Source organism: Acipenser ruthenus, chromosome 4, assembly GCF_902713425.1.
Source record: "Acipenser ruthenus chromosome 4, fAciRut3.2 maternal haplotype, whole genome shotgun sequence".
Lineage (NCBI taxonomy): Eukaryota > Metazoa > Chordata > Actinopteri > Acipenseriformes > Acipenseridae > Acipenser > Acipenser ruthenus.
Window position 1 is genome coordinate 10,604,959 of NC_081192.1, and position 16,061 is coordinate 10,621,019.

Sequence of the window (16,061 nt, forward strand, 5' to 3'; positions counted from 1 at the left end):
CGTGAAGGTTTCACTTTCGCAAGAAATGTTTTTGTCTATTCTGTTTAGCCATATATTTGTTGCTTGAGACACACCATGAGCCAGATTGCATCAGGGATGAAGAAACATTTGCTCTAATCAACATTTGGGCCGACGGTTCAATCCAGAGAAGCTTGGATGGAAGTGTCTGTAACAAGATGCTTCTGGGGTATTGATCGTGCGTATTGTTTACTTGCGTCTGTCACCCAGGTCAACCTTGCTTTATCAAAAGCAGTGTGAAATCACGTACCCGACCCGCATGACCCTGGGTCCTGACCCAGGTAGGTTCCGACCCGGGCAGAGCATGCCAGTGTGAAAAGGGCTTAAGATTTAGACTTCTAGATGCTTTATCTTTGGTATCAAGGCACATTGATTTCCATGGGAATGTGCTTATCTATTTTTACAAAAAAGTGTGTTTTGTTGTTTGTTTGACTTGTTTTGAATGTGTCACTAGTTTAGATAATGAACAGAACAGGGCCTGTTCACAAAGATTTTACTTACTGACTGGTTTTGCTCATGTGACATTTTGGCTTCCGAATGATAACTACTAAACCACTTTGAAATACTGGCTTCAGGTCTTCTGTTTAATAAGACCGTTTGAGGTAGTAACTTCATAGTCAACCATGTTATTGACTACAAGTCTAATATAGCTGCCAGATTGAGGTTGAGTTTTTAGTTCCCTGTTGAATAGAGACAGTCCGCTTTGAGTCATTGTCTGCATATTTGGTAAACATTTGCATTCTATGATTCCCTCAGTAAAGCTCCGTTACAGATGTTGTCCAGTAAAGATGAACTGTTTCACTTCCACATTGTTTGAACCTGGCCATATCAAAGATACAGACCATATGATTTTAGTTTCTTCACGTGAAAGATCGTGAAAGGACAAATGCAATGGTTGAGAAATGCATTGGACAAAATAATAAAATAAATAATCAAGTACTTGTTTGATACTTATTAATAATTGTGTTTATTTGATCAATCTTTGTGTATATCTATCAATCTGTCTATTTAAGCATATCATTTGATTTTTTTATGTGATATGTACGATACAATAGGGTCTGTCTTCAGTAATTTATTTCGGCACGGAATGCATTTACCTTGGTTTTTCATTATCCAGCTCTAATTTGCCTTTGTGCCCATCTGGGTTGGGTTGTTGACTTTTCCTGCTTATTCAGCAATGATGGACTGTTTTCTGGCTCTTTCATCCCCAGGAGAGGAGGTTGACAGACAGCTGTGTGGAGATGCTATCTATCCCACTCCTATTGTCTGTGAAGTCCCATGCCCAAAGGACTGTCTGCTCAGCACATGGTCAAAATGGTCCTCATGCTCTCACACCTGCTCAGGAAAAACCACTGAAGGGAAACAGACACGGGCACGCTCTATTTTGGCATATGCAGGTGAAGGTAAAAATAATCTATTTCCCCAGATGTTTCATTAAGTCTATAGTCTGTACTGTGTGCAGCACCATTCTAGTCATTGTTACCAATGTTATCCTCTAACTACAGTACGTGGGTACTTAACATAAACAGTTGTGAAAGGGTCATTTTATCTGGGCGCAAAGTTTAAGTAATTGACAGCTCATTATGCATACAGTTTTATATTTATAAATGATTATTCAATGGGATATTATTATTATTATTATTATTATTATTATTATTATTATTATTATTATTATTATTATTATTATTATTATTATTAGAAGAAGAATAAGTAGTTACATAAACAGGAAGCCCTTTTTGCCTTGTGCCTTGATTTCATTCAGTATTAGCCAAGCCTTGTATTTCCAGTTTCAAATCACAAATGACTGTGTTTTAGTATAAAATGCAGGTTGAATTTCCATTTTAAAGCTTAATTGTAATCCGTGAGCATGATTACTGAAAAAAAAATAAAAATAAAAACACACACAGTTACAGAAACTCATTACTTTCTCGCAAGGTGGTAAAGTAAGCTGAAATGCGATCGTACATAACAAGTGACTTCTGCCCTTGCTAAAAATTGAATGTTTGTCTTTGTTATTAATCAAACACTAGTTTTGGCCTGTTTTTTGAATATATAGATTATTCCTGTTAGAATGGCTACTAATCAGATTTCAGCATACATGAATGGTTGTTCAGTTTTCTACCTTTTGGATATAGTAAGAGGCATTTGTGTTGTACAATTATTATCTGAGCAACATCTTAGACCTTAATGGTATATATTCACCATTATAGAAAAAAAGCCATCTGTACTAATTTTGTATGAAGTTTACATTTTTTAACCAAAAGTATTCTTTTTGCAAGAAATACAGACCATGCTTCATGGAATTGTAAAGTTTGTAATTCCAATGGTATATTTGGACAATAAGTGTACAGTAAAACAATAATGCGTGACCTCCCACCTAAGACTTCAATTTTCAAAGCAGCATTATCCCTAATGTCTTTTTTAATAGGTTAATTTGCCATTTCAGATTGCTCTGGGTTTAAAGTTCACAGAGTATTATATTCTTGCTTCATTTAGTGGACATATACACTACCAGTGTTACATTTAAAGGATTTCTAACCTTTCATTATATTGACTTTCTCATGAAAAACCATAAGCAGCATAAGCAGAGACAGTATGGTAATATAATACATTATTCTCAGATCAGTGTGTTTCACTGTTCAATTCCAGATATTTTAAGATAATTTCACTTATACAGCATTTCCTTCAGCATTACTTTCTTTAACCTGTACCCCCCCCCCACTTCATAAAATGGTCTTACCCTAGCAAAACATTTTACCATTCCCAAATATTGAGATACATTGACTCATTGTTTCTACCTGTTTAAACTCACTTATTACATAAAATCTATCCTTTTGATGTCTAATTGTTTTAGGGGGAGTTCAGTGCCCGAATAGCAGTACTCTCCAGGAAGTGCGTGGCTGTAATGACCACCCCTGTACTGTCTATCACTGGCAAACTGGGACCTGGGGCCAGTGCATAGAGGACCCATCAGTATCAACTATTAATTCTACCACCAGCCGAAGCGGTGAGTCGACCTGCTCAGTTGGAATGCAGACAAGGAAGGTCATCTGTGTGAGGGTCAACGTGGGACAGGTGCCACCAAAGAAGTAAGAGATAAGACTCGTTACAAAGGAATTACATTTTCACAGCCCGTATCCTTATCTTTTTGTGTTTTGTTTTTCTCAAGAAAAATGTAATTTCTTCTGTTACAAAAGTTGGAAAGATCAATGGGGATTTTTTTTTTTATGGGACTGAAATGGGTTTACTGATTGGACAAAAGCTACTGATACTTGACAATACAAAAGAGATAAATAGTTTCATATTTTACATCTGAGGTTATAAAATATTGAAACATCTTGGGGATACCATTGTGCTGTATTGCTGATGTTTTAAGAAACTGAGTTAAGTGGACAGATGTTTCTGCTAGTGCCTTGATCAGTCAATACAACAGTACACACACACATCCTCACCAAGATCCCTGTCTGTCAGCCCCTTTCTATGTAAAGTCAAATTGAAGATCTTCTCTTGTGGTCTGCCTTCTATTGACCATTATACTTCCTTTGATGGCCCTAGTAGGGGGATTCTGTATTTTAGCACTGACCAGCAGTGTCTTCTATTGCATTTTCCTTGTAAGAAGTAGTCTGGTTTGTCATTTCCAGACACAGTGAAGTCATGAGCTAGGGTAACTGCACCAACATCAGTGTAACAGATTACACCTGGCCTTGTTGCTTCAGTGGATCATTTTTATAAAGTACTGTATTCAGTTATGTCTGGATAAAAGCATAATCACAGAATAAACAAAGTGAAACAAAAGCATACATATAATTACCTTATTTAATGGTTTGAAAAAAAAGTGCAGAACTTAATTAATCTTTAATGGGTGATAAATGCCAACCTAATAAGATAATTCTTTGATTTCTACTGGTGCGGTTGCATTTAAAATGTAACACAATTTCGGTCCATGAGCATTTGGATAATGGTATTCATTAACATAACATGGGGTGTCATTATGAAAACAATACAAGTTAAATTATTTCACTAAGCTTAAATAGGCTTCTAAAAATAGAAAAGGGCAATCTGTCCAGTATCACATCGACTTTCAGACTTCACAATTCATTTATGTTGAAATAATTATGAACATATTTCAATTGACTATAATCAAAATAACAAAGAGAATTGTTGCATGTATACAGACGTGCTCAAATTTGTTGGTACCCCTCCACAAAAAATGAAGAATGTACAATTTTCTCTGAAATAACTTGAAACTGACAAAAGTAATTGGCATCCACCATTGTTTATTCCATATTTAATAGAAATCAGACTTTGCTTTTGATTTTTTATTCAACATAATATTGTAAATAATAAAACAAATGAAAATGGCATGGACAAAAATGATGGGACCCTTAACCTAATATTTTGTTGCACAACCTTTAGAGACAATCACTGCAATCAAACGTTTTCTGTAGCTCTCAATGAGACTTCTGCACCTGTTAACAGGTAGTTTGGCCCACTCTTCCTAAGCAAACTGCTCCAGCTGTCTCAGGTTTGATGGGTGCCTTCTCCAGACTGAAAGATTCAGCTCTTTCCATAGATGTTCGATAGGATTCAGATCAGGACTCATGGAAGGCCACTTCAGAATAGTCCAATGTTTTGTTCTTATCCATTCTTGGGTGCTTTTAGCTGTGTGTTTTGGGTCATTATCCTGTTGGAGGACCCATGACCTGCGACTGAGACAGAGCTTTCTGACACTGGGCAGTACGTTTCGCTCCAGAATGCCTTGATAGTCTTGAGATTTCATTGTGCCCTGCACAGATTCAAGGCACCCTGTGCCAGGCGCAGCAAAGCAGCCCCAAAACATAACCGAGCCTCCTCCATGTTTCACTGTAGGTATGGTGTTCTTTTCTTTGAAAGCTTCATTTTTTCGTCTGTGAACATAGAGCTGATGTGACTTGCCAAAAAGCTCCAGTTTTGACTCATCTGTCCAAAGGACATTCTCCCAGAAGGATTGTGGCTTGTCAATATGCATTTTAGCAAATTCCAGTCTGGCTTTTTTATGTTTTTCTTTCAAAAGTGGAGTCCTCCTGGGTCTTCTTCCATGGAGCCCACTTTCACTCAAAAAGCGACGGATGGTGCGATCAGAAACTGACGTACCTTCACCTTGGAGTTCAGCTTGTATCTCTTTGGCAGTTATCCTTGGTTCTTTTTCTACCATTCGCACTATCCTTCTGTTCAATCTGGGGTCAATTTTCCTCTTGCGGCCGCGCCCAGGGAGGTTGGCTACAGTTCCATGGACCTTAAACTTCTTAATAATATTTGCAACTGTTGTCACGGGAACATCAAGCTGCTTGGAGATGGTCTTGTAGCCTTTACCTTTACCATGCTTGTCTATTATTTTCTTTCTGATCTCCTCAGACAACTCTCTCCTTTGCTTTCTCTGGGGTCCATGTTCAGTGTGGTGCACACAATGATACCAAACAGCACAGTGACTACTTTTCTCCATTTAAATAGGCTGAATGACTGATTACAAGATTGGAGACATGTGTGATACTAATTAAAGAAACTAATTAGTTTGAAATATCACTATAATCCAATTATTTATTATCTTTTCTAAGGGGTACCAACAAATGTGTCCAGGCCATTATAGAATATCTTTGTAGAATAAGCAATAATTCATCTCTTTTCACAGCTTCTTTGCTTTATTCTATGACATACCAAAGGCATGCAAGTATACATGATAAAATAGCTTTTAATTTCATCACTTTTCAGGAGGAATGAAGCATTATTTCAATGAGCTGTAAGGGTACCAACAAATTTGAGCACGTCTGTACTTTATAACTGTGGCGTGCCGTGACAAAATGGATTGGGGTAGCAGAGTCGTTGCAACCCCCCCCCCCTTTTTTTAAGTGGCAGCTACCTGTAAGCCACAGATACCTTTCATAATTTTAATTCTGAAAGTGCCGAGTATATCCTTTCCCTTCCTGTGTCAGCTCGGGGATCCCTTTAACAATCTCCAATTTTTCAGAGAAAGTTTTCCTTGAAAAAGGATTCGTAAGCAAATCGACTGATGTCTCCATGTTCTCACATTTTTTTTAAATTTTATTGTAAAATAAAATTTGAATTAATTAGATGTTGTAAAGGTATTTGTATTTATCAATGTATATTTGTAAGCAGTATCGTGCAAAATCCAGCTATCCTCCTAACTGCAGTGCTAACCAAGGAATATTCATATTTTGGGGTTGCTCACTAATGATTGGTCAGCTGTCAGAGCTTTGACTTTCCCATTGGTTGCTAAAGCAGAGTCTTCAAGTGAGGCAGAGAATGCCCTGGGAGATTTATGGCCCGCCTCTGCTCACTCCTGATTGGTCGCCTGTCTAAAAAAAAGGACATTCTTCGACTCGCCTATTGGTTAAACTCACTCAAGACCTTCAACTGAAACGGAGAATACCCTCAACTGTTTTTTTTTTCTAGCGTCTGATCGTTGTTTTAGACTTATGCGGGTGAAATGCAGATCTCTTATTGGCTGATCACATCTGCTTCAGGAAACCCCTAGACTCTTAAAAAAACTCTAGTAAACCCTGTAAGTCATCTTGGATAAAGGCGTCAGACAAATTAACAACATACTACTCTAATTAATAATAATTAGAGTAGTATGTTTCATAGTATAAGCAAGCACACTGTACGCAAGTGAGTGAGGCAACGTAATGTCATTTGACTGACGGTTTACTTGGCACTGTCTAGTCAGCAGAGAATGCCTTGCAGGTCCTGACGGCACTCCACTGCTTTATAATAATTACAACTAAATGTTCTCATGTTCTTGATCATATAGAGAGATGTCTTTTGCCATTGTTTTCTCTGTTTGTTATCATTATGTTTGTTTATTGATTTCTATTGTGGGAAAGAGGCTACATTAATATATGTAATTGCATGCCTGAAGGTTGGGTTAACGAGTTCCAAGTGTTACTGACACTTATTGTAGATAATTAGTTATTATATCAAAATGAGTTTTAGTGGGTTTTTTTGTAAAGTTCGTCTGACAAAATCTTATGAGAAAGCAGCATTTATGTGATGTAGTGCTGTTTAGAAACCTTACCCACCAAGCAGAAGCTCCATTTCAGGGCACTACCACATGGTAGATGATCGCATAGCATTCAGATAGACCGTCTAGCTTTATAAAAAACGAGACGGAAGGAAAGCAGTAGAGATTTAAAACAGTAAAGACGGTGTTTACCAGTTTCTAATTGCAAAGCAATCATGTTTCTATTGCTTACATATGCAGTTTTATTTTTGGAAATGTTAGTAGCAAATATGGATCTGCATTTGATACATAAACATAAATTGGGCAGCAGTGTGGAGTAGTGGTTAGGGCTCTGGACTCTTGACCGGAGGGTTGTGGGTTCAATCCCCAGTTGGGGGACACTGCTGTTGTACCCTTGAGCAAGGTACTTTACCTAGATTGCTCCAGTAAAAACCCAACTGTATAAATGGGTAATTGTATGTAAAAATAATGTGATATTTGTATAATGTGATATCTTGTAACAATTGTAAGTCGCCCAGGATAAGGGCGTCTGCTAAGAAATAAATAATAATAAATAGCCCTCTACCCTATACAATGTCTGTGAATATTGACTGTATAGTTCAGTTAATTAATGGTCTTCAATATAAGTAAGTCATCTGTTCTTTTTGAAGATGCAATGACAGGAGTAGAACTGAAGAAAATCACTGGAATTGAATTTCCACAGAAAATATTCTACTGGATTCTAAATAAATATGGCTCTACATTTGCTCTGCTAATTCACGCATTTACATTATGTAGACAATTTTTACTATTTTCAAAGTTAATTGAGTTAGTCCCAGACTATGCTGAACCAATCACGTTTAGGGATCAGCTCCTGTTTCCAATACTCTCTGCTGATCAATAAGCCACTTTCTTTGTTTAACACATATATTACATTTGTACATTTGTATGCATACTTTATTGTTTGTACAGTTACTTACTATTCCCCACAAGTTTACAGGCTATATTCTGATTTAATTGACACTCTTGTGTATTCATAAAGTAGGATATAATAGGCTACTCCAGCTTGGATACTGGATTTCAAAGTAGAGTGCATTGTTTATTATGGTATTTTCTCTTGTGCAGAGAACAAGTAATCGGCGTCTCCCTAAGGTTTAACTGTGGTCGCAGAGCCAAACATAAAACACATTAAAATAGCCAGAGGATTTTGTTTGTCTGCAAGAGATTTGCCACTGGTAATGGTATTAAAAAAAATAAATCTGTTTTCATAAGGTCTTACTTTATAGCAGTGCAGTGCCATCGTCCAGGCCAGCATTTAAATACCCCTGAGGCTCTTGTTCAACTCCAGAGCATTGCAATTGACACTGATGATCTGAGCCATCCGGGCAATGGGATGAGAAATACAATCTCTACCCAGCACTTTATGGACATCACTGAAAAACCCTGTGGATATGCCAAAAGATCAAATTACTAGACCTCATTCAGATGAACAATTTGCCATATTTCTCTTGATCCACTGGAATTCAGAAACAGGCATGTATTTATAAAGCAATCAAAGATTAAACAAAGGCAGTGCACATAAAAAGTAGCACAGAACCAGACTCAGATTCTTCTGATGAAAAAGATTATCGCTGTGATATAAAGAACTGAAATAACACTGTTGGGCTTATAAGCCTCATCACCTTGTATCACATCACTTTGATCTGACCTTGAGGAAGTCAATTGTGTGTTTGAAATTATGGGATTAATGCTTTATTGAGTATCACATGGACCCTGGATAGCTTGAGTTGATTATTTTTTCCAGCATTGACCTGGCCTCTATTTAATTATTCTCCTCTCCAGAAGAAGATAACATTATTAACATTATTATTATTTATTTCTTAGCAGACACCCTTATCCAGGGCGACTTACAGTTGTTACAAAATATCACAATACAAAGTATCATATTACAAAATATCACATTACAAATAAGAGCAGCTATAAAATACAGTAAAATCAGTAGCAAATAAGATCAAATTCAAATAAGAGCAAACAAAAGAATACAGTAAATAATAATTATTATTATTTTTATTATCATTATTATTATTATTATTATTATTATTATTATTATTATTATTTATTTTAATTAAGAGCGAGTTCGACTAAGAGCAGTTAAACTTACAGTAAAAATATTTGCTTATACTAATAAAGTCCATTAAGAGCAGGTAGTAAGTACGATAGATGGATAAGAACAATTTCAAATAAAAGCAATTACAAAAAACGTGAATACGGGTACAGAAAGATACAGAGAATAGTTATAATTAAGAGCAGTAGTAGAATACTGCAAAGTATGGAGCAGTTCAGAGCAAGTACAAGACTATGCTGGTACAATTGGGTGCCATATAGTCCAGTATAGTCAAGACATGCATATACTTATACTGTACAGTACAGTAAGATTCTTGCAGGGGTGACATTCTGCTGGTACTTACCGGTACTCAGTACTGGGACTTATTTTAATGCCTGTACTGGGTACCGGGACTTAATGTATTTGTTTACGAGTGTAAGTCACCCTGGATAAGGGCGTCTGCTAAGAAATAAATAATAATAAAAATAATAATTTTATCTGCTTTTCATCCAATGTACATGTATTCCGTCCACTCTTACACAATCCACTAGCTCATACTGCTACTGTTTCTCTTAGCTCTTAGCTACTATTGGCCAGCATTAACGACAGTTAATTCATGTTGATTAGCTGAGCTTTATTTCTGATCGGATTTCATTTTGGCATGCGTCACAAATCTCCGCCCATTTCACTTTGTGTCAGTGCTCATTGGTTGATCAACAAGAGAAGACTTTAGCAGTGTGACGTTAAAACAGCTGCGTGGAGTAATTAGTATTTATTAGTGTGGCAGAGAAACTATCTGAATATTCAAACAAACATTGCTGCACATGAATCTGAAGACACAAATCCATGTCAGTGTCTGTCATAAATTACTTAGTTGATACATATTAGAAATAATTATCACAGCGCGTTTTGCCTTGCGTCAATTTACCACCTTGCCAGAATTTGTGCTAAAGGTTTTAAAATGGCAAGTGATGTGTGGGACATTAGGGATCAACATTAAAAAAGAAAGGGTCAACAAAGATTTGTCAGAGCGAGTCAGAATCGGGATACAGATGTAAGTGTGCTTCACGCTTTCTAAACACTGGCCCAAATTGCAAGGTACATGTTAAGTGTAGTGATCAACGTTGTGTTGTGATCCTACTATATTCTGTTATGAAGTCTGTAATATACTGAAACCATAATGGTGAGGTGTTTTTTCTTTGTACAGCCTCAATTTTTTGAAGAGTTTATTAAAGTTAAATTTGAGTTTTCACTTGCGTGTACATCTAAAAAAAGGCAAAAGTAAACCAAATGATATTACTTTATGAAAATGTGTCTTTTGCCACTTTGTTTATTGTGCAGAAACTACAATGCCAGCGATTTAAGATACAAGTGAGGGCAGCAGTGTGGAGTAGTGGTTAGGGCTCTGGACTCTTGACTGGAGGGTCGTGGGTTCAATCCCAGGTTGGGGGCACTGCTGCTGTACCCTTGAGCAAGGTGCTTTACCTAGATTGCTCCAGCAAAAACCCAACTGTATGAATGGGTAATTGTATGTAAAAAAATAAATTATGTGATATCTGAATAATGTGATATCTTGTAACAATTGTAAGTCACCCTGGATAAGGGTGTCTGCAAAGAAATAAATAATAATAATGTCTACATTTATACCCAGGGTCTGGAAAGTCTGGAGTCCCCAGGGTCTGGAAAGTATGGGGATGATTTCAGAGAGTAGTGTCTGTTACTTAAAAAAAAAGTTTTATTAAGACGATTTTGTATTATTTGTTCATAGCACAGTTGTTTTTTTAATATCTTTTTTTTTTTATAACAGCACCCCTTTTTTAGGATATCTTGAAAGAAATATCACTCTCTACAGCAGTTACTACATAGTGTAATATTTCTTAATACTTAGTGTTTAACTTAAGTGTTCTATTACAGCACATGACTGAGTACAAAGCTTTCAGTATTTTTATCTTCCTTGTTTATGATGAATTAGTTATATTTTATCATGTATTTTTTAAGGTTTATTTTGCATTCATAAATGTGTCATGTAAAGTATTTATTCACTGATACTCAAATTGTCTCAGTTTTTTTAAATGTTTACACCCAGCTGTGCATATGAGTACTTGCACTTTTTTATTGATCATTTCACCCCTGGATACGTGTATATATTGAAACCTTGATTATACAAACTTTGTTTTTTACAAAACACCTCTGTGTATTATTTTTGGAGGTTTCTTGATTGGGAATATCATGTTAACGATGTTACAGTTAATTTGGTTATGGTTTGTAGAGGTTTCTTCCATGTAGAGGTTTCACTGTATGTATCAATGAGCACAGCACTTTAACTACTGTGATGTATTTAGACGTGTGTTTTGATTATTAAAATACATTATTTAAAATCTCTTATACTGATGAGGTAATGCTTTTTGACAAAGAATTGTATTGTTGTGTTCGTTTGGGCTGAATTAGTTTAATGAATATCACAACTACAAAAATCGGCATATTATTATTATTATTATTATTATTATTGCATTCACAAGTGAGTGATTAAAGTATTTTTTTAAATTATTATTGAACTATATGAAATGTATAGAATGTTTTTGGAGGCCAATTGTCCTATGGTGATTGAAAATCACGCAATACCCCAGATTTATGAATGACTTGCTCTAAGACCAAATAAGCCAAAATGGGAAGAACCTTTTTTTTAAAATGGCCTTCAATATCATAAACGCAACATGCAGAATGAGGTTTACCAGATGGCTTATTATTTTAGGTGCCCTGAGAGTCTTCGGCCTGAGACAGTGAGGCCTTGTCTGTTGCCATGCAAGAAGGATTGTATTGTAACACCTTATAGTGACTGGACTCCCTGCCCATCATCATGTCAAGAAGGTAATGCCATTCTTCATGCCTGAACGATGTGTTCCCATTCCAGTTGCTGTTCCAAATACATTAGGGTCTGAACTTACCAAACCCTTTTATAGATGTTTAAAACCACAATGTTTTTTTTGTAAAGTAATAAGTAAATGGTAAGTAATAGATATGAAATAAATACAGTACTGCCATATTGTATCATACTTTTTTTTGGTCAGAATACAAGCAGCAGCCTGAGTCAAGGCCCAGATACACATGCTTAAAGCCATTTGTCACAGAATGCAAACAGATTCATTATAGATTCACACAACTTAAAAATTGTCAGCTCAATTATTCAAATGTGTCTCAGTCATTTCCAAAAATAAAATGGCAACTAGGCAACAGATTCAATAAAAATCTCTGAAGAAAATGTCCCAATTTGCACAAATGGCAAAAAATCTAGGTTATTGCAGTGTTCAATAGCACTCTCTTGGATTTTTTTATTTTTTTTCTTAAGCATTTATGTTGTTCTTAAAATATAATTGCCTGTGAATACCAATACACATACAGTATTTGCAGAAACTGCACTTAAAGTAATGGTTATTTATGGTATTTTCCTGTACAACAGACTCAACTGAAACAATAGTATGCATTTCACATTTTACATTTGACTGTAATGTGGATTTAAACAACAGCATCTGTAGCTAATTATTAGAAAATTAAGTAATTCTAGTGATTGATGATGAGTATCCTGTTGGATCCCAATTCTCCTAGGATCTAGAATTTTGTTTTTGAATTCTCTCTCTCTCCACACTATTTATTAATCTTATAGGGGATCGTTCAACAAAGAAACAGTCCCGTCATCGTGTCATCATCCAGCTGCCAGCAAATGGTGGCCAGGATTGCCCTGAAGTACTGTATGAGGAGAAGAAATGTGAGACATCCGTGTGTCCTGGTTTCAGGTAAGTCCTTTCAACTAACAAACAAAAATGCATGTTGCAGGCTTTCTGATTAAGCAATTGTTGTATTGCCATTAACAATTTTTAACAACATAGCAACACTTTTGAAGAATACACTGGTAAAAACACTTTTCATGGCTATCGGATGGTAGTCCAAGATCAGTGTGAATCAGATCTACTGTTTGTAACCAGCTGTCAAACCAATGGTGGCTTCTTTTTGTTATGGGTTGGCTTCTGCCATCTTGCATCACAGGTTTTGAGTGAAATCTGTTTTTTGTGTAACCTCCTTTGTAGATGGAAGACCCATAAATGGCGTCGCTGTCAGTTAGTGCCATGGTATGTACGTCAAGACAGTCCTGGAACTCATGAGACATGTGGACCAGGACTACAAACAAGAGGTATGCCTTTCCTGTGACTGATACAACAAATCTCATTGTACAGAACGTTACTCTCAAGCCAAACAAATTCATAGATGTATATAATCTTCACAAAGTGGGATTTAATTTTATATATATATATATATATATATATATATATATATATATATATATATATACACACACACACACACATATATATATATATATAAATTATATATATATATATATATATATATATATATATATATATATATATATATATATATATATATATATATATATATCTCTACAGCTCTGGAAAAAATTAAGAGACCACTGCAAAATTGTCAGTTTCTCTGGTTTTACTATTTATAGGTATGTGTTTGGGTAAAATGAACATTTTTGTTTTATTCTATAAACTACTGACAACATTTCTCCCAAATTCCCCCCAAAAATATTGTCATTTAGAGCATTTATTTGCAGAAAATGACAACTGGTCAAAATAACAAAAAAGATGCAGTGTTGTCAGACCTCGAATAATGCAAAGAAAATAAGTTCATATTCATTTTTAAACAACACAATACTAATGTTTTAACTTAGGAAGAGTTCAGAAATCAATATTTGGTGGAATAACCCTGATTTTCAAGCACAACTTTCATGCGTCTTGGCATGCTCTCCACCAGTCTTTCACATTGATGTTGGGTGACTTTATGCCACTCCTGGCGCAAAAATTCAAGCAGCTCGGCTTTGTTTGATGGCTTGTGACCATCCATCTTCCTCTTGATCACATGCCAGAGGTTTTCAATGGGGTTCAGGTCTGGAGATTGGGCTGGCCATGACAGGGTCTTGATCTGGTGGTCCTCTATCCACACCTTGATTGACCTGGCTGTGTGGCATGGAGCATTGTCCTGCTGGAAAAACCAATCCTCAGAGTTGGGGAACATTGTCAGAGCAGAAGGAAGCAAGTTTTCTTCCAGGACAACCTTGTACTTGGCTTGATTCATGCCAAATCTGCCCGATTCCAGCCTTGCTGAAGCACCCCCAGATCATCACCGATCCTCCACCACATTTCACAGTGGGTGCGAGACACTGTGGCTTGTAGGCCTCTCCAGGTCTCCGTCTAACCATTAGACGACCAGGTGTTGGGCAAAGCTGAAAATTGGACTCATCTGGGGGTGCTTCAGCAAGGCTGGAATCGGGCAGATTTGTCTTTGTGAAGGACGCATGAATCAAGCCAAGTACGAGGTTGTCCTGGAAGAAAACTTGCTTCCTTCTGTTCTGACAATGTTCCCCAACTCTGAGGATTGGTTTTTCCAGCAGGACAATGCTCCATGCCACACAGCCAGGTCAATCAAGGTGTGGATGGAGGACCAGGTTGTTATAACAGTAGAAAACACTAATGGAGGCTTTGAGTAAAGTGCTGACACTCATAATGCATCAGAATAGAAAAATACAACATGTCTAAGACTTTTGGACAGGAGTGTGTGTATATATATATATATATATATATATATATATATATATATATATATATATATAAATAGCGTTCTTATTTACTTGACAGATATCATTGCAGTGTGGGCTTCATGTTACTCATTATGTAACCATGTGATTTAGAAGTGCGATTGTCTCAGTACAACCACACACCTTTGAGTTTGATATTGTGTGTATAGAATGGACAAGTGTTGCTTTAAAATGAAAAATGCTTTTGTTTTTACATTGTGGATGAGTCCATTTCAAAAGATACGGTTGTACTTACACATTTTCATAGTTTGGAATCCATTCCAGCCAAGCAGAGAACTTTGTTTACCCAAGTCATTTAATAATTGAAAGGTTTTGATTATTGTCCTAGCCATGAGAAATCTCAAGTGGGCAAACTGAAACAAGATGCTTATTGGATTTTAGATATCCTGTGTTAGGATAAGAGTATACATTGCTAAGGCTTCTACAGTATACAAACACCAGGGTTTGGTTTGATAATAAAATTAGGAAATTAAATCATTAATACATGTATGGGGAGAAAACGACATACAGCAGCAGCTAAAGAAAACAATTAGAAATATTAAAGTGTATAAACAAATCTTGCACATTTTTAGAAGCGGTGGAAGACAAAAATGCAGTAGCGTCGAGAGAAAATAAAAACATAAGTTTAAATATAAAAAAGTCTAAAAAACCACAACAAAAGAAGTGGACATGATAGACTTTTTTAAATATTATCAGTGTCATTTCTGAAATAAACACTGTAAAAGTCGTTTCTGTGGGGACAACTTTTAACACGGTGCTGTCAGCCTGCTCTGTAGGTACCATACTGGCTCAGAACACAAATAAAATTAGTGGAAACAAGGTATTGATTCAGAGTGTGTTCATAGATGATTTACAATCTAAATATACTGTAGCTACTGTAGATAGATTTATTCCAATACAGCTTCTAACCTTGGTCGTATCTTTAAAACTAATAATTATATTTTGAATAAATAACAGATGGACAACAGTTTACCTAATGACAAATCAAATGAAAAATACCATTGAAATTTCCAGATCATTAAAATAGCTAATGTCACTAAATATATTTAGTTGGTGTGCTTAATTAAAATTCTGTTGAGAATAATTCTGAATGTAGTTTTGTGAAACTAATGTCACACCAGTAAACTATTGGAAAGGTACGAATTAATTTTTAACAACCTCAGAGTGGCGCATCTAAAACATGCACTTAGTGTGCTTTCTGCTGGTGTGATCTGGTGACAATCATGTTATTTTTGGGTTTAAAAGCTGTAATCACCGAGTTAGTTATGTAT

General features: G+C 36.0%; 1 protein-coding gene across 1 annotated transcript in view; it reads left to right on the forward strand.

Moving 5' to 3' along the window:
• The window catches only part of LOC117399671 (thrombospondin type-1 domain-containing protein 7A-like), a 181,069-nt gene that overhangs the window by 119,821 nt on the left and 45,187 nt on the right, over nt 1-16,061 (forward strand). The window contains exons 9-13 of the mRNA XM_033998988.3: nt 1,230-1,421; nt 2,873-3,107; nt 11,872-11,987; nt 12,781-12,910; nt 13,202-13,305. Coding sequence (XP_033854879.3) covers nt 1,230-1,421; nt 2,873-3,107; nt 11,872-11,987; nt 12,781-12,910; nt 13,202-13,305 — 777 coding nt within the window. The remainder of the gene's footprint in view (nt 1-1,229; nt 1,422-2,872; nt 3,108-11,871; nt 11,988-12,780; nt 12,911-13,201; nt 13,306-16,061) is intronic.